General features: G+C 39.4%; 3 protein-coding genes across 3 annotated transcripts; 2 read left to right on the top strand and 1 right to left on the bottom strand.

Annotated features, from left to right (window-relative positions):
* The first annotated feature begins 1,290 nt into the window (after nt 1-1,290).
* On the top strand, nt 1,291-5,583 carry LOC144525903 (ADP-ribosylation factor-like protein 6). Its single transcript, XM_078262963.1, has 7 exons — nt 1,291-1,413; nt 1,865-1,926; nt 2,057-2,125; nt 2,213-2,307; nt 2,878-3,007; nt 4,282-4,337; nt 5,558-5,583. The coding sequence occupies exons 1-7, from the start codon at nt 1,291-1,293 to the stop codon at nt 5,581-5,583; spliced, it is 561 nt and encodes a 186-aa protein (XP_078119089.1).
* Nucleotides 5,584-6,647: 1,064 nt separating this feature from the next.
* On the bottom strand, nt 6,648-12,614 carry LOC144525937 (F-box only protein 47-like). Its single transcript, XM_078263006.1, has 10 exons — nt 12,422-12,614; nt 11,823-11,984; nt 11,537-11,613; nt 11,140-11,214; nt 10,887-10,995; nt 10,553-10,726; nt 9,850-9,999; nt 8,946-9,088; nt 7,725-7,884; nt 6,648-6,748 (listed from the first exon to the last, which is right to left on the bottom strand). Exons 1-10 carry the CDS (start codon nt 12,612-12,614, stop codon nt 6,648-6,650), a joined length of 1,344 nt encoding a protein of 447 aa, XP_078119132.1.
* A 4,132-nt stretch (nt 12,615-16,746) lies between these two features.
* Nucleotides 16,747-17,833, top strand: LOC144525905 (claudin-14-like). Its single transcript, XM_078262966.1, has 2 exons — nt 16,747-17,001; nt 17,327-17,833. The coding sequence occupies exons 1-2, from the start codon at nt 16,768-16,770 to the stop codon at nt 17,831-17,833; spliced, it is 741 nt and encodes a 246-aa protein (XP_078119092.1). The 5' UTR covers nt 16,747-16,767.
* The last annotated feature ends 147 nt before the right edge of the window (nt 17,834-17,980 follow it).

Genomic DNA, 17,980 nt, shown 5'->3' with positions numbered 1-17,980 from the left:
TTGCACACGCACGTAGAATGCCTTACAGTCCGTTAACCACGCAAGACAGAAACACTTTAGGTGTGGTTCATACGTTTCAGTGCAGTCACAGGACCTAGCCATTACTCTGAGTTGTATTCCATATTCAAGAGAGCGACCGCCCCTCTACAGCAATGTTTTTTCTTACAAATTGTGGCTCGATGATTAATGTCAAAGGCAGACTGGATCTAGAGATCTGTGCCTTTCGGTCACAGCGTAGTTATGCATCCCAGCCTGCAGGAGTAGGAAAGGTGCACACACACATCCAAACACACACATACACTCACATACAAAGTATTTGCACACACACACACACGCTTGCGGTCACCACCCTTTTACAGACTAAGGAGAATATTAGATGCTGTTTGTTTAGCATGTTCTACTGCTGAGCAATGTTAGAACGTTCTTTTGTACAAAGTACAAGTATACTTATAATTCTTGTATTTTATTTTTCTATAATTTACAAAGAGATGTTGTAGATCTTCCACACTGTAAGAGGCAGTTACAGCGAATATTTATTTGCAAATAAAGACGAACAGTTCTGGTGGTTGACTGCTCATTTAATTTTGTTTCCATTTTTTAATCAAAATCAAAACAGCACTGATTTAAATGAAATATTGCTATCATGTATCTTTCAGGTTGTGAAATGTCCTTGTTTTCAATGCTAAAATTAAGGAGAAACCTTGCCACCCATTGAAAAAAAAAACTCTCAGAGGCAGTCAAATCTCAGAGTTATCTCTTTAATTAGCTTTTAATGTAAATGATTGTCTAATATATCAAACCTGTACCACCTCTTCAACCTGACAACTTACATGAAGTTGTGCACATAACTGATAACCAAGAGATGGAGCTGTTGGATCACTCTGTTTTTTATATTTTTCATTTATTGTAGATTTACATCAACACTCTCATCACAGATTGCTTGACTTAGAGTAAAACACACAGAATGACAAAACAGATTGATGGTGACTCCAATTAAAGTAAGGTAAGGTGTTAGAGTAGGAAATCAGGATAGGGGGCCTGGAGAGCTCCATACTCCGGTCACCAGGTGGTTCACAGAGCTTAATTCGCCTTAACAGGATTACCTATACCCAGGCGGCATCTCAGCTTGTGACACTATTCAAAGCAAGGACTGGGAACTCACGATCCACGGCTATGTTTATCATTAAGAGAATTTGTAGAGAATTTGTAAATTATATTTAATTTCCAATAGTCAGACTATCCATGGGGTGATGCGTTACGATTTAAATGTTGTAGCTTCAATCAAGTCTAATGGGGCTGCTGGATAAACTGTCGGGCTGGCTCGGCCTGAGGAAAAAAGAGGTCAACGTTTTGTGTTTGGGACTGGACAACAGTGGCAAAACTACCATCATCAACCAACTCAAACCGTCTAATGTAAGTACATGAGACTGTGGGATTAAACTTTAATAATTAAATAATTACATTTTGTTAGAAAAAGTGAGAGGCCTTTGTGTACCGTAGTCTGTAATGTGGGTACGCAAACTTGTTATGCATTAAAAAAATAAATAAATAAAGATTTTCTATCATGATCATTTGGGATAGATTTGGGGCAAGGCCTGTCAAAACTTCCTTTATTTCACTGCAATCATTCACTGATTGCTTGCTTTCAGAATTCCAATCATTTAGGCCCATTGTCAGAAGAATGGAAACATGTTAGTCAGGTAAAGCCCATATCTTACTTTCCTTATACTACTTGTTGACATACTTTTGCCATTACTTGGCTGTGTGTGTGTGTGTGTGTGTGTGTGTGTGTGTGTGTGTGTGTGTGTGTGTGTGTGTGTGTGTGTGTGTGTGCACGTGCGTGTGCGATTGTGTGTGTGCGCAGAAACAGGCACCAGATATAGTCCCAACAATTGGCTTCAACATTGAGAAGTTCAAGAGTTCAAGGTAGAAATGTATAATGTATATTTATTACTATTATTTTTGACTAGTTTACAGACATGAAATAAAAGAAAAGGCTAATGCGGCATAAAGTATCGCTCTCAGCTTTCTGTCCTCTCTTTTTTTCTGCATGCAGCCTGTCTTTTACGGTCTTTGATATGTCTGGGCAGAGCAGATATAGAAACCTATGGGAGCATTACTACAAGTATGAAACACACAACATGCTTATCAAAACGCATCACTGTAACATGAGTCTGTGTCATTTATAACTTCTTCTCTTGTCTTTCTTTAGAGAGAGCCATGCCATCATATTTGTCATTGACAGCGGTGACAAACTGAGAATGGTTGTTGCCAAAGAGGAGCTAGATACTCTTCTCAATCATGAAGGTACAAAATACTGGCAATGCTGTTTTAACTCATTTGTATAAAGACACAGTATGGATGCTCTTTTTTTTATAATATGATATATCACACCAAGTGTGGCCTTTACAAAATACATTGTCAGGCATGGTTCAGGCAAATGATACAGTTTGAATTTGCATTTCTTTGTAGGCATTAGTAATACTATTAACAGTGTCCTGGAATTAAGTTGTTAGTATACTCATTGTCTGAATCTGGCATGTTAAACCATGTGGCATGAAAAACTAAGCTTAAGACTATAAAAGTTCATTTCACTGGCCAAAACACGATGGAGAAATCATTGAAATCACTGGGTGTCACTTTTAGTTAAATGAAAACCTGCTAGTTTTAGTCCTCCATCATGGCACTTGGTCCAATATGGTACAACGTTTTCATGTATTAATTAAGAATAATCACATTTAAAGATAGGCTATATGTCTACACAAACTATAAACATTGCTGATACTTAACTCCTTATTGGATAAACAAAAAAATAAAAAGATTTCTATCTCTCTTTGCCGATGATTCACTGGTCTTCATGTCTGTCTTATTATCCAGATATCCGCAGCAAAAAGATACCAGTATTGTTCTTCGCTAACAAGACGGATCTGCGTGATGCCATGTCTTCTGTCAAAGTCTCACAGATGTTGTCTTTGGAGAACATCAAAGACAAACCCTGGAACATCTGGTAAAACAGGCTGCACAAAGTCATTCCAAACCAATCTTTAGTTCATAATTCTTTCTGATTCTCACTTAGTACTCTGGTCAAGTCCTACAAGGATGCTGTGACGTTGATGTGGCCACATAATTGTAGAAATATTCACCCTGATAAAGGGTCTGTAAGCAAAGGCTCCAAAGCCACCTCCAGAGATATTGTTGAGTAGTTTGCCACGGGAATCATGCTCTTTTTAGGTAGTCTTGAGGTAAGTGCACTTGGATTAAATTAGCTGAACTGAGCCAAGCCCTGTCTCTTCCCAATCCTCAACGTATTGTGATTCAAGAGTTACAGATTAAAGTCTTAAACAGAATAGTAACAGAGTGTTTACCACCCTGTTTACTCATTAGACAGATGGGAAGCAGTTGGATTAAGAGTTAGGCAGCTTTAAACATCCAGGATCCAAGACAAGTCGTAAGAAAGTGCCACAAGGAGATTAGTCTATATCAGGAGTCAGCAACCTTAGGCACGGGTACCACCATTGGCACGCGGTAGCTCAATCAATGGCACACTAGCAATAAGTGCGCAAGAGAGTTTTTCGGAAATGTTCAAATCCGCATGTCAAATGGCCTTTTTCACAGCCATTGGCAGGAGAACAGCCAGTAGTTTGATTGACTTTTTCCCCATCCGCATTCCGTGAAGACCCGCCCTACTCTGTCTCTATTTGGCTAGTACTCATTGCCTTTTTCACAGAATGTGACGCGAAGGGAAAAAAATAACACTGCCTGAACGGGCTTAGTAGATGATGGCAGGCTTAATGCTGATATGGCACACTGATTAACATGAACATTTTAAAATGGCACTTTATATTAAAAAAGTTGCCGACCCCTGGTCTATATCTTTGATGTTCCACTTCCGGGATTGCTCCGGTGCTGCAGGAAATTCTGCCGGATATATGTATTTTCGCCTTTGTCCGTTTCCTCTGTGTTGGAATTTTAATTCATGAGGACTATGGTTGACTGGTCCTCAGATCTCTGCATGGTAAATTGAGACAGCTAGCTAGACTATCTGTCCAATCTGAGTTTTCTCTCGCACAACTATTTTACAGCGGCTCTGTGCGGAGTTTAGCACCGTCCATGACGATTGTCACTGGTTTAAAGAAATGCCAATAAACCAGAGAACGTTTATCTCCCATCTCAGAATGCTGTCTGGAGTGGCCAGACCCTCCTCTGCTCCGCAGCGTGTGGATGGTCTGGCAACGCAAGACTACAAGGAGATTAACTCCTTGATTTCTTATTTATTTTCAGTGCAAGCAATGCTATCAAAGGAGAGGGTCTCCAGGAAGGGTTGGACTGGCTACAAGGTAATGTGTCTGTTCAGTACATTTCAGTCATACTAGGCCAAAAGAAACAAAATGGCCATGATTGTGCTCAGAATTTCAATGTTCAAATGCTGTCAGTATTAAGACATGTTTTTTTTTTTCTTCATACCCATAGAACAAATTGCACAGTAAGTATCATGTCAATATGTAAAGTGATTGTGGTGGTAGATTGTATCTCAGTATCTCTTTGGATGGTATTCAAGTCATGGTATGCCAAATGAGCATTACTAAAAACTAGGGTTGTCAAAATAACGCGTTAATTTCGATTAATTAATCTGAGAAAAAATAACGCGTTAAAAAAAAAGATTCTCAGATTAATTAATCGAAATTAACGCGTTAAAAAAAAATAAAACGCAGATTAATCCATTCCATATTGACGTTTGACGCGGAGCCGTTCTAGCCACCATTGGACTGTAAGATGAAGGAGGGAGACGAGAATGTTCTGCCTGGATCATTAATTGGAACATTTACTTGTAAAAATCTTCTTCCTGCCAACCCTGGCTACCGAAATCTGGTGCCACTGATATGTCTGCGCTTCTCTCTGATGCTCTGAAGATGATACAGGCAACACAAACACCGCTGCACGTGACGCTAGTTAACACTATACTCAACAGCAGCTAACGTTAGCCTACCGCTAGCTAGTAGCTGGATTAAACACGGTTAAAATGCTGACAGCTAACGCTAAACGGTGTAAAGTTTGACTGTGTTTTACTGTAGAGGATTCAGCACCGGTATGTAACAATCTGCAGCTGCCGTCGGAGAAACAACACAGACGGTGCGTTCAATGAAACTGGTAAACTACAGCCTCGTGGTGCATTTGAAGTTATTGTAAATGTCCTTTTCCTATCTGGTGGTTGTTTTTGTCGTTCAACAGCAATTTACTAGTGAAATAAGTTATTGTTATACATTATTATTAAATCATTTAATTTTGACCATATGGCCTTAGCAATAAACAAGCCGTTCTTCTTCTGTCACCCTTTTTTTTTCTTTTCTTTTTTTACTTTCTTAAAAAATATTGGTTCAGGCACCGTTAATTATGTATGCGATTCATTTCGATTAATTAATCACAGAGTATGTAATTAATTAGATTACATTTTTTAATCGATTGACAGCCCTACTAAAAACAGCAGGTCTTTGTGACTTTTGTTAACACTAAAGAGAAAAATCCATAAAAATCAATGTTTCTGTTTTTCTCCTGCCAGATCATATGAAAACAATGAGCACATGAATGCTTGAAATGCCTGTGACCATGGACGCGATGTGGATGTGGTAACTGGAGCTAATTTACCACTTGGGAGTACTCATCACACTTGATGTTGTAGGCCTTAAACTTCACTGTCAAATAGCTTAGTACTTCCTGTGCACGCTACAACTTTGTAACCATGTTTCTTTGGAAAACCAAATCTTGGTCATAGCTTAATTTGTATAGGGCTACTATGTAAATTGATTTTTTTTAAGCGCCTACTAATAGTTACAGTACATCATTACAAAAATGTGAATGCCTAAAAAAAAAAGCCTAATGTTGTTTCTGTATTCAGTAACATTTGAACATTTTTATTTAAAGTTGCTTCTTTTTTTATTCCATGACACATCATTTCATTTAACAAATTTCATCAACTAAGCTTTTTTTTTTTTAAATGCTGTCATTGCTGAATATTGTACTACCTGGAGGATTATAAAAACTTGTTTTTTTGCTGAGTGTTTTCTAGTTTACTATTTTTAGAAGAAGGAAGCCACAACATGCTGCCTTTAAAAAGAAATAAAATGCGTAATTGAAGACAAATTAAAATGAAATGAAAATACCAATTTAATAAATTATACAAAAACAATGTAATAATTGTATTAATAATTGTACATTTACACAAAGGTTCAATGTGAATAAATAATAAATAGTGTCAATAAATATTGTTACTGTTAATGAATAAATATTACATTTTTACAAAAATTTGCATGCAAGATGTTTACGAATAACAAGATTTTGAAACTATGAGAGAAATATAAAATTTGTACAAATAACCATGCTGTTTAGCCAAAGTAATTAAAGAGCCCTTTTAACCAACACATGCAGTGTTGGTTATAGCGTATAGTGAACTGTTAACCAATTCCACCCTCAGATTTCTCTGAACTTTTAAGGCTACCATGACAACACTCGCCTTCTCCAAGTCTGACTATTGTTATTAAGGTCCATCACTCTCTTTCATTCTGTTTAGCGTTAACCCCCTTCATTATTTACGTTTTTTTTCTTTCCCAACTCTTCCTTCTCTCCGTTGTCACTTTTAATCTGCATCATTCCTATTTGAGGAACATGTGGAGGAATTTAGTGTGGAAGCGAGCACTGGAGTCCAGGAGGATACACAGGGTCTGGAACGTCTCCCTGTCGTCAAGATGGTTCCCTGAGAACAGATGAACGTGATTAATTCCTTTTTATACCGTTTTTAATTTGAAACCGAGGCACTGTGGAGGAACCAATTGTCTAGGGAATACAAATACATATGAATTATGTGAATTTTTTTTTTTTCAGAGAAAGTCTGAAATCACTCCAGTTTTTGTTTTTTTAATGGCATACTGGATGGCAAAACGCATTCTATAGCAGATAGAGCTTGAAACAGGTAGCTTTTTTTTCCTCATAAATTCACATTAGCAGAGAGTTAAATAATGTAATTAATGCACCACTCCAGGTGTTTTATTGCCCATTAGCATGGGTGCTAATAAAATGGGTGCAAAAATTCAAGGAGGGACGTAATCGGCAAACAAATGAGGGTTTGCTCTCGGTGGTGAAATTGAGACAAAACTGTTTTTGATAAAATAAGGAAAAATGAGGAGTTCCTAATAAAATCCCATCTGTCTGAGCTGTCAGACATGCACAGCCACCCATCAACACACAGACTTTCAAGACAAGGTGCTCCACACTGATCATCATTATTAGTGACATTATCATTTTCTCAACCACTTGACTGTGCTCACACATACCCTGAATACACTTTGTTAATTCTCTAGATACAGAATACATACATACATACATACATAATATATTTTATTTATGATTGCACATCTGTAAATGTAGCATATTTTATTTGGTAACTATTTAAATCTGCCTGCCCCTCAACATTGTTTGCATCATCTGCCCATATCTTGTGATTTCCTTGTTTGTTTTGTTATTTTTCTTTCAATATTTTATTATTGTAGCTTTGCCCACCATCGTAATGCTGTATTTATTGTTCCTTCATACTTTTATGATTGCAATAATCAAATAAGTGTGGTATTACTTGATGCAAGGAACTCTTTTTCCTCAGTTTTTTTCAAGATTCATTTCTGGTACCAAGAGTAAAGAACGAAACAATGAAATAAAATTGAGTTGTCCCACCTCACCTGCTACAGAAAACTCAAAAAACTCCCTGGTGACTTCGGAAAACATGTTCTCCAGTTGTTGGATGAAGCCGAACCTTTCAGGAGCCGTGGTGAAGACCTTGCAGATCTGCTGCACCATTTTCACTGCCCAGGACATGTGATAGCCGTCTTTCTCACACACCTAAGGATGAAGCCATACGAAACAGAAAACTGGACCAATATGCCTTTTTACAGCACAGATGTTGTCGTAGCTTTAATTAATGAAATTAACAATTTGTTAGTTCATAATAATTTCAATAAGGTCAGGTCCAAGGTCCTGGTATTGTGCACAGGTTACCTGGCATACAGTAGCTGACTGCTTTTCCTGCCATGACCAGTGAAAATAAACAAGGCCAATTGGTCAAAAGATTTTTGATCAACATCAACATGTCGCCGTGGTCCTGCTTCACTACACCCTGCTACGCTCTGTGGTGCCCTGCTGCGTCCTGCTGAACCCTGCAGTGTCCTGCTACGTCCAGCTATGCTCTGCTGTGCCATGCTACGTCCTGTAACGCCCTGCAGTGCCCTGCTATGACATGAACTACTACAACTACCGTTTTTAGTCACTGTTACATTATGTTTATTGTATTATTGCCACTGTTCATCACACCCCCAACCGGCACCGTCAGACACCGCCTACCAAGAGCCTGGGTCTGCCGAGGTTTCTCCCTAAAAGGGAGATTTTCCTCGCCACTGTCGCACTATGCTTGCTCTTAATTATAAGTTGAGTGTGGTCTAGACCTACTCTATCTGTAAAGTGTCTCGAGATAACTCTTGTTATGATTTGATACTATGAATAAAATTGAATTGAATTGAATAAAGGAAATCAAGCATATAATAAAATGCAGTCAGGAGAAACAATTACAGACATTGTTAACAAAGAGAAATACCCTCATCCATGATGATATTGTAACAGTAATGAGTAGACATGGCAAAATGAGTCACAACGACCAGGGCAAAGCAATAGATGATGAATTTAAACATGACTCATTTCCCTGTCTGCCTGAAGCTATTCTGTTCAATCTAATATTAATCAGCTGTACAATGACTTTGTAGTCTAACTGCATCATATCAAATCAGAGATGGATAATGCTGGCCAATATCTGATTCACAACTAAATGCAAACATACCAGTTTAACCATAAATGAGGATTACATTTCTTTTCATTTTTTCCGCTGATGATAAAATAACTAGTATTCTCACCAGTATGATGTACACAATGAGTCTGCAGGTCTCAAGAAGTCGTCTGTTGACAGCCTTGCTGACTAGAACAGTGTAGCAGAGACTGCTGCCACATAGCACCAACAGACGAGCCACATTCTCCACATGCCACGGCTGAGGAATGACTGGAGATGACGAGGAGGAGGACAACCACGTTGACGATCAGTTACATTTCTTATCACATGGGGTTAACACTAGAGGTGTGACGAGATCTCCCGACATTAAAATGTGACGAGACTTTTGATCAAGGTAAAAATTGTCTCGCGATATCGGTCACAAGTACAGAGCAGCCGCCAGTAGATGAAGTCTGACCTGCTCTTATAATACATCTGGCTTTGAAGATGAGTCTGGCTTGGAGCTCTAAATTAGCATTGAAGATCCCCTGCCCGTTCGCCAAAGTTGACTCTGAGGTCACTTTTGCAGAGTGGTAGCGGAGTTGCAATTGTACAAAGCTGCGTAAAACCCAGCGTTAGAGGGTACAGTCTCTCTCACTCGCGCCCGACAAACACACACACACAGCGTGCAGTCCAGTGTGGCGCTGACTCACGCAGATCGCTCTCTTTTTTTAAATTAATTGGATGCAGAAAGCAAAACCTAACTTTACTTTTAATGATATTAAACAAAGAGAAATGTTCTCCCCATTGTCTTAAAATGGTCATAAATCAATACAAGAGCAGCCTAGTTCCTTGTATACTGCTGCAATAAAACCCTTGGTTACATTGTAACCTTGGTTCTCTCCAGTCATATTTCTTAATTGAAGTTTTCTTTAAAATAGTGTTAAAATCTTGTCTCGTAAACCCAATCTCGTGTCTTGTCACATCTCGTGAGCTGAGTGTCTCGTCACACACCCTAGTTAACACATTTGAGAACCACGGAAGTATGATACCAATGAGCTCCTCCAAGATTGACAGCAGCGAATTGGTGCACTGGCCTTGGACTTCTAGTTTGCCGAAAAGCAGAAGGATGGCCCTGGCCAGGTCCCACAGAGCGCTGTGAGGCAGCCCCCTCTCCACCAGATCCTGCCAACCGAGGGAGCCTGCATGGAGGAGAGAACCTCACTTAATAACTGTTATACCACATCACAATAAAAAAAAAAAAAAATGTAGCCAGGTTTTCCAACACCAATGTAAGTTACCCAGGCCTCTTCCACTATAGTACGACAATATAAGTGGTTTATTTGGGCCTGATAATACATCTATACTTTGCTTTTAACTACTGAACACTTGTGGTAGTTCAACCCAATAGCCTTGCATTTTGTATTTCAATGAACGTTTCAACATAATTATCAACTACGGCCAAGAGGTAGCAGTCATTTTTTTTACTGATGAGAAATCTGGTACAGAAAGAAAATCATTTCAGGACAAAACTCCCCACTAACCTACGATTTGTTGCATTTTTTTAACTATATTGCACAGCGCTTTCTGTAGGCAAGGATTACAGTCTGATCGTGTTTTCAGAGTGGCAGTGTTAACAAATGCAGGAACATCACTCAACAAAAGAAAAATCAGCCCAATTAATGTTCTCATAAAGTCAAATGAATACAAACCCAACTAACTGATTGTTTTCTTTAGGTATAAAAGTAATCTTACCCTCAGGCAGCAGAGGTCCATAGAGGATGAACAGTAAGTGTGCCTGGCTGACCATGGGCCAAGGCTTCAGGAGTTGCATTAGCCAGAACTGACATTCCGAGTGGTTGGGCCATGGGTCCAACAGAACCTGACGGCAGAATAGACGGAGCTGCAGCTTTTGGTACCACCTCACCCCTGAGGTGAGACAAACGAATTTAGAAACATGTTTTTTTTGTATCAGGTCCATTTAGGCTTTCACAAAGCTAAGCGTGCAACACAGACTTCGCCAGTTTTCACCAAGATTGTTTAATTTTTCTACAGCAACATTTTCACTTTCAGACACTGAAAAACACACCTGGTTTTCCAGTGATGACGGCCTCCATTTTTTGCAGCAGATTTGTGAAGTCACAAAGGAAGTTGAAGACTCTGTGGCACTCCAGCTCATCCCAACCTGCGATCAGTGTCTGTAAAGTATTCAATAGAACACATCTAAATATTTTTTATAACAGAAAAGAGTCATATTTCCCTGCTTAAATGTTTTCAGGCACTGGGATGGGACACAAAGGGTAACATGATTGACATGATCTGTATTTCTATAAGGCCCTTACCTGGAGGAAGACTCCATAGCTGGAGAAGCCAATGCAGTCTGGTGCCAAACACTGTTCCAACAGGAAGCATGGAATCTGAAACAGATCAGTGGGACAACTTTATTTTGCCTCATCATGAACATATATGAATAGATGTTAGGGCTGGATAACATCTTGTTTCAACGACAACATTGCAATGTACGCATGTACAGCATTCCAAAGGATGTAAGGGAATGAGGCAAATTACACTATGTTACTAACCATTTAGCTTTTTCATGACTAGTCTTAACTACTCTATAAATCTAATCCATCAGATAAATTAAACTATTTAGCCTGGTGTAATTACATGTTCTTTGTTGATGTGACATTTAATACAACACCTTATCTAATCTTGCTTGTCCTCACCTCTTTTTCTTACCTGTGAAAACTTGCTAAAGATAAACTTTAACCTGTCCTTTGTTGGTAGCAACAGGGTACATCTCTTGAACAACAAACCTAAGACATTGAACACAAAAGCATACTATAAAATAAAAATGTGGTGTGTGGTGATCATTCAAGTATATGTTAAATGCTGGGAGAGGCTGATATGCCTGACACAGATCAACAGAATGTAAGTCATTTCGTAAATTGTAAATTCGCCATACACAGTCTGGAGAAGATCTATACAAGATCAAACATTCAGCTAAATGTGCATTGCCACTTACCCAGATCTCTGTAATGTCCGATAATGGATCTCTGTTCAAGGCAGGCGGAGTGGTGAAAGCTTTGAATTATCGTTTTATTCTTCCAGGCCAGTGTGGAGATGTAGTTCATAATGTATCTAGTGATTTCCTTGGACACCATGCTGAACACACTGATCTCCACCTCTGACAAACACAAACATTTTTGAAATATTTGAAAATAAACTGATTTTCAAATAATATGAACACACATTGTTTTCTTCACTAACTTGTCTGAAAGTGTCCTAAAAGTAGTGGTTTAATTGAGAAATAGATACAGGTATATATTTTGGTATTTGGTACTTGTGTACACTGTGTATAAACCACAATATTATTTATTATATTATTCATTAATATCATTAATAAACCTTTAGTTTAAAATATCCAATGACTGCTGATAGACACTTAACAAAGCACCATACAAAATATCAGGACATTAATCTGTTCTTATCCCCAGAAGAAATGTAGTTCAGAAGCAAAGGTACTTAAGGTTAGTCAGCAAAAGACATGAATGTTTCAATCACACTCTGAAGGGCATGCAGTTAACGTTATTAGGTTATGTTAGGCTAACCAGTTGCACCTACCCGACAGTTTATCCAGGATCATGTCAAACACCTCTGACGGGAGCCTGTGGAAGAAGCTACCGCTGGTGGCGTTACACTGGCTGCGGGTCATGATGGTTCTGGTTGGATGGGGCCGATGATGAGTCCTCTTGCGGGATTTGTGTGTCTGTGTGTAGACCCCAGCATTTCTGGAGGCTTTTCTAACCATTACCATCGCCGCTGAATTGACTGTATTAAACAAGATAAGGCACATTTGACTCTCAAGCTAACCTAACGTTAGCTAAAACCACAGTTTCACAGAAAAAGCAGCTACGCTAGCTAGCTAAGTCTATATAGCTAGCTAACCTAAAGTTAACTTAGCTAGCGTTAATTTCGATTTTCGATTTCATTAACTTAGCCATAGTCTGGGACGTAGGAATACAACGTTAAAGCAATAGAGTATCTTACCAATAATTAACTTAGCAACGTTAATGTCGATATGCAGCAGATGTCATCTGTAAAAGTCGAGCCAGCTGTGTGCTCGCTGTCTATGATACAACGGCGCGAAATAAATAACTTTACTGTATACACTAGTCTTCACATGAAAAAAAATGTCTCCGTCGAAGACGCACATGGGAAGTATCCTTAAAATACATTATTAACTACAAGTAAGGTAAATAATTCTAAATGTCACGAAATTAACATTTAAGGCAAGGAAGTATTAACAGTGGCTATTATTCACTAAAGTGAAAAGTAGCACATTACTGGCGTTAATTGTAAAGGTTTTGATGTTTAGTATTATTGCAGTAACGTTATAGTGGGTGGTCCAGGTAACACTAGGCCTCACTGCTTAACCATCCGCTGTGTACACTAAGGAAACAATAGTGCTGCTTACAGTAATGTTTAATGAGCTCCATGGAACAAAAGTGTGCTTGAATTTACTAATGTTTAACTTTAAAAAGTATTTTCCCTGACATGTTATAGTCTCCCATAATATACTGTACTCTGTAATACTGTACTGTAAAATTAACTTTTTCATCCACCAGCCAAATGGCTAGTGAATGTTCAAATGTTAACAGCCACTCAATGGATTACCATTGTTTTTTGGCTGGTGAGTGAAAATCTACCAGCCACTTGCATATTTTACCAGCATTTCTTTTACTGTCTATGGCATTTGCCTGGTAACGTTAAATGGTGCTAATTTGAACCCTGACTAATAATAGTACACTATATTTACATTACATCCCAGCTCTTTTTCTCACTTTTTGTTTTTGTAAGGTGGCTTTTTCACAAAATTATTTTGTGTTGGTTACATGGCCTTGTCCCAATAACGTTTTTTTGTCTTCTCTTTTCTCAAATATCAAATAGTAATGAAGCAGTAACAGATTGCTCTTGAAGTTTAGTGGCCTCACATAACTCCCATCATCGCTCCACCCAACCTTAACCTCAGCAGAGAGGTTTAATCAGCCAGAATGGCCAACACCTTTGTGGGAGTGCAGGGCCTTTAAGATATGCTAGTTTGTAGTATATTTTGAGAATGTTGTGTATATCCGCATATGGTTGAAAAGATTAGACAGTGCAGTACAAAAAGAGTGCAGATTTTCAGACCTCTGAAGAACATAAAACACTACAAAAATAAAGACCTGTACTATACACACCATTATGGTTGTGGTTAACCTCCCGCACTATGCACAACAGACCAGCTATGCTCAGCTGCTAATCACGGGATTATTCTGCTTAACTAAGACTATTAAGTGTTCCACATTCAAATGGCGTCTCCCACAGGCAGACCTCGGAGAGGATCATCCCTTCACTATAGAGCTCGTACAGAGAACTGAATACTACACAGGGGACCCACTGGAAGGGCTGGGAAAATGCCCTTGTACACCAACAGGATGTCACGGTAGGTTACACTTGGGGCACAGAGAGAGAGAGAGAGAGAGAACTGCGAAGGAAGAAGATGGACCTCAGAGGAACCCAGAGATAAAACTCAAAAAGGACACAAACATACAGTACCACGTCACTATCAAGTACAGTCAATTTTGCAGTGTTACTTTTACTCTTTAAAGGGTAAATACTGTTTTTTTTTCTACCTGGGCCCTATTTTCATATGCCTGCTGATCAACCATAATTGTAAATATATTCATGTTTTTCTACAAGTTGCTTATCAGTTGATAATGTATTGCTTTTTTTTTTTTTCATTCTTTATTTTAATTTTGTCCATTAATCAATCAGAAAATGTGGAGATGCAGAGAGCTGAATTATTGAGACAAAAACAGCACAACCAGTGCGGACAATATCTCTTCTGTCTGTCTCTGCTTGGCAACACTGCTCTGCCTCCGGGTTCACGGGTGTATCTGTTTGGAGCAACAAGCCATCACTGGGACCGTCTCTCATGTCATCTCTGACATGATGCTCCTGATGCTGACGGGGATAATGATGATGATATCTAACACTGCCAAGTCACATATCTGATAATCCTGCAGCACAGACACATATTCCTTGTCCGTTGAGGCAGCAGCAGAGACATAAGGAGCTGGTCAGTGTGGAATCAGTGCCAATGGCCCTATTTATCTGGAAGTGTACCATCTGGACACCTGTGACCATGGCTCTGTAGTCCTCGTGTGTCCTTGTTGGTGAGTATCCAAATGTAGAGAGTTTTTACTAAATATTCAAATGCAAAAGGTTAAGCAGTATCCCATGTTCAATATTTCCCATTGTAGACATTGCAATTGGCAAGTGAAACATTTTGAACAATGAATATTGCTTTGGCTCTGCTCTTGGGTGGGCTTATTTGTGGGCAGACCAACGTGAAACAAGATGCTTGTCAAAGCCTTGCCTTTGTTTCTGTTGCTCACTTGTCATGCCTTCAGTGTAGTCAATCATTGAGTAAACACAATGAGGCTTGTATCTGTGATATTTTACGAGGCCCCAACAGTGTCAGGTCTAACTGAACAATAATCAGGCTTTATAAACAGCCTCTGTTCTCTGGGGAAGTTAAAACAATGGATCTGTATGAGCAGCACAGTTTGGTTTCATTGCTTTCAAATTTAAAGTCGCTCTGTTTCATTCTTGCGGGGAATTTTGCATTGAAGTGGGTAAGTGATTATTTGCCAGTTCATTAAAAATATTTTCATGGTTGACATTGTATTTTTTTGGTGCTTTCATTGAGTTTCTTACTAAATAATGGGCAATTGTGGATTGTTTTTACTGCCATGTGTGAATTTCAAAATGTACAAGTGAGTGATCTCAGTACAGAGATTAAATTGGACATAATATAAGTTGGTCAATTGTTACAACATAAATCACTACTGTCCCTTATTGTCACAGTTTCACCTAGAAGTGCTAATCAAGTCATTCAGTCCCTCCTCTCAAATACTCTGCAGAGCTGTGAAAATGTTCAAAGTTAGTTGTTGTATACTCTCAGCTTGGGTGGTTTCTGTAAATCTTTTCCTCTCTCTCCCACGCTCTCTCTCTCTCTCTCTCTCTCTCTCTCTCTCTCTCTCTCTCTCTCTCCTTTCCTGAGGGGGTGGTGAGGGGCTTAACAAATAGACTGCTGTGGTTTGCCCTCCAGAGGAGAGCGGTAAACAGGTGAAGCTGAACACTGCTCTCATTAGTTACAGATGCAGTCACCTGCCACTCACCAGAGAGTTTCCACAGCTTTTTCTGCCTGCACAACAGAGACACTTGAGAAATAGTTCAGACTCTGTGACTGGATGTAAGCTCAGTGGAATTTACTGTACTGCTGGAGACCATGCAGATAACAGGAGGAATCCAGCCTCATCTTCAGCCTGGGGGACTGTAGTTTTGTTCTGAAATTGTTTCTTTTTTTAATGTGTTTCTGTGTGTTGATTTTTCTACTTGTGTTATCTGTGGATTCCCATGTATATTCATGAGCCTACTTAGTGATATATGCATTTTTGAGATATCCAAATGTACATAATGTCCATAAATAGTCTCTTTCTAGTAGGGATAGAGCGATTATTGGCCCTGGCCGATTATCGGGCTGTTTTTTGGCAGTTTGCAGATTATCTGTATCAGCGTTTTATTTGCCTGATAACCGATAAAGTGAATTAATCAAAAAGTGCGCTACTTTTCCTCCACTACAGCTCTGTGTCTGTCCCTCTGTGTATTATGTTGAAAGTTTCTAATTTATGAAATAATTGCTTAAGGCATTAATAATAATCATTTTGACTTAAAGATTTTTTTTATTTTCAGTGTAAATGCATATCGGTTCTAAATATCGGTTTCATTACCTACTAATAATCAGTATCGACCTTGAAAAAACAGTTGATCCCTACCTTCTAGTGTGTGCACGCTCATCAACAGTGGTTTCAAGCTGTAACTTTGTACTTTGCAGTTTGAGCATCTGTCCGAGTTGGCAAATCATGGCCAGTATGGTGGTTCAACTCCTTGGCTTCTTCTTGGGGCTGTTGGGGTTTGCAGGAACTGTTGTTGCAACTCTGCTCCCCCACTGGCGCAGCACAGGCTATATGGGCACCAACATCACCACAGCCACCACCTACATGAAAGGCCTGTGGATGGAGTGTGTATGGCACAGTACCGGCATTTACCAATGTGAGCTGTACAGATCTCTACTGGCACTGCCACGCGATCTGCAGGTACTACACATTCACATCGGTCCGAAAATACAATGAATTTGAAGACGTTTCTTTGGACTCAAACATTTTATAGACAGTTAATTGATTAAACAAGAAAAATATTCAATGTGAATCATTCCTTAGTTAGTTAGTTATAGATAGATAGATAGATAGACTTTATTGTCATTGTACGTGGTAACATAGAATGAAATTTGGAGATTTCATTGTATGTTACCATGGTCTGGTATGACCAAGTAGTGCAGTTGCAGTTTTCTAACCCTACAGGCTAGACTCAGAATCTGTTTTTAATCCCAATGTTAAAGTGCTTGTCTGTTCTCCACATTAGGCTGCCCGGGCGCTTATGGTGCTCTCTTGCGTCACCTCTGTCCTGGCATCTCTGCTGTCTGTGTTGGGGATGAAGTGCACCCGCTTTGCCCGTGACTCGTTAATCAAGTCTCCCCTGCTGCTAAGTGGGGGGATTTGTTTTCTCTGTGCGGGCCTGCTCTGCCTGATCACCGTGTCCTGGACCACTAACGATGTCATCATGGATTTCTACGACCCCTTCCTTCCCAGCGGGTTGAGGTATGAGATCGGCCTGGCCGTGTACCTCGGTTACGCATCGGCCTGCCTTAGTCTGACTGGAGGATTGGTGCTATGCTGGAGCAGCAGTGGTGGCAGGTCACAGAGGCCCCGCCATATGCAAAGGAATCAACCATTATCACCGCCCCCTGCCTTCAACCACATAAACCCTCCTGCTCCACTCTACAAGCCCCCCGAGGCCCTGAAGGACAATCATGCTCCTTCACTTTGCTCCCTTTCCAGCAGTGGCTATAGGCTCAATAACTACGTCTAACACTAGGAAACCCCAAAACTGCAAAACCATGGGGACTGTTATGAATGAAAAAGATGCTGCATAGACCAAAACAGTCAACTAAACATTTCTCCAACATTTTTTAATATATCTTAACAAGTATTTAGCCTCCACCATAAAACAAGTTTA

The sequence above is a fragment of the Sander vitreus genome, chromosome 11, assembly GCF_031162955.1.
Source record: "Sander vitreus isolate 19-12246 chromosome 11, sanVit1, whole genome shotgun sequence".
Classification (NCBI taxonomy): Eukaryota; Metazoa; Chordata; class Actinopteri; order Perciformes; family Percidae; genus Sander; species Sander vitreus.
The sequence above is the reverse complement of the archived record's forward strand: the minus strand, read 5'-3'. Positions and strand labels throughout refer to the sequence as shown.

Coding starts and splice junctions, on each gene's coding strand:
- LOC144525903 (XM_078262963.1), top strand. CDS start 1,291: ATGGGGCTGCTGGATAAACTGTCGGGCTGGCTCGGCCTGAGGAAAAAA. Junction 1,414..1,864: donor ACCAACTCAAACCGTCTAAT/GTAAGTACATGA, acceptor GTGTGTGCGCAG/AAACAGGCACCAGATATAGT. Junction 4,338..5,557: donor AGGGTTGGACTGGCTACAAG/GTAATGTGTCTG, acceptor TTCTCCTGCCAG/ATCATATGAAAACAATGAGC.
- LOC144525905 (XM_078262966.1), top strand. CDS start 16,768: ATGGCCAGTATGGTGGTTCAACTCCTTGGCTTCTTCTTGGGGCTGTTG. Junction 17,002..17,326: donor CACTGCCACGCGATCTGCAG/GTACTACACATT, acceptor TCTCCACATTAG/GCTGCCCGGGCGCTTATGGT.
- LOC144525937 (XM_078263006.1), bottom strand. CDS start 12,614: ATGGTAATGGTTAGAAAAGCCTCCAGAAATGCTGGGGTCTACACACAG. Junction 11,215..11,536: donor TCTTTAGCAAGTTTTCACAG/GTAAGAAAAAGA, acceptor GATCTGTTTCAG/ATTCCATGCTTCCTGTTGGA. Junction 6,749..7,724: donor TTTTGAGTTTTCTGTAGCAG/GTGAGGTGGGAC, acceptor ATCTGTTCTCAG/GGAACCATCTTGACGACAGG.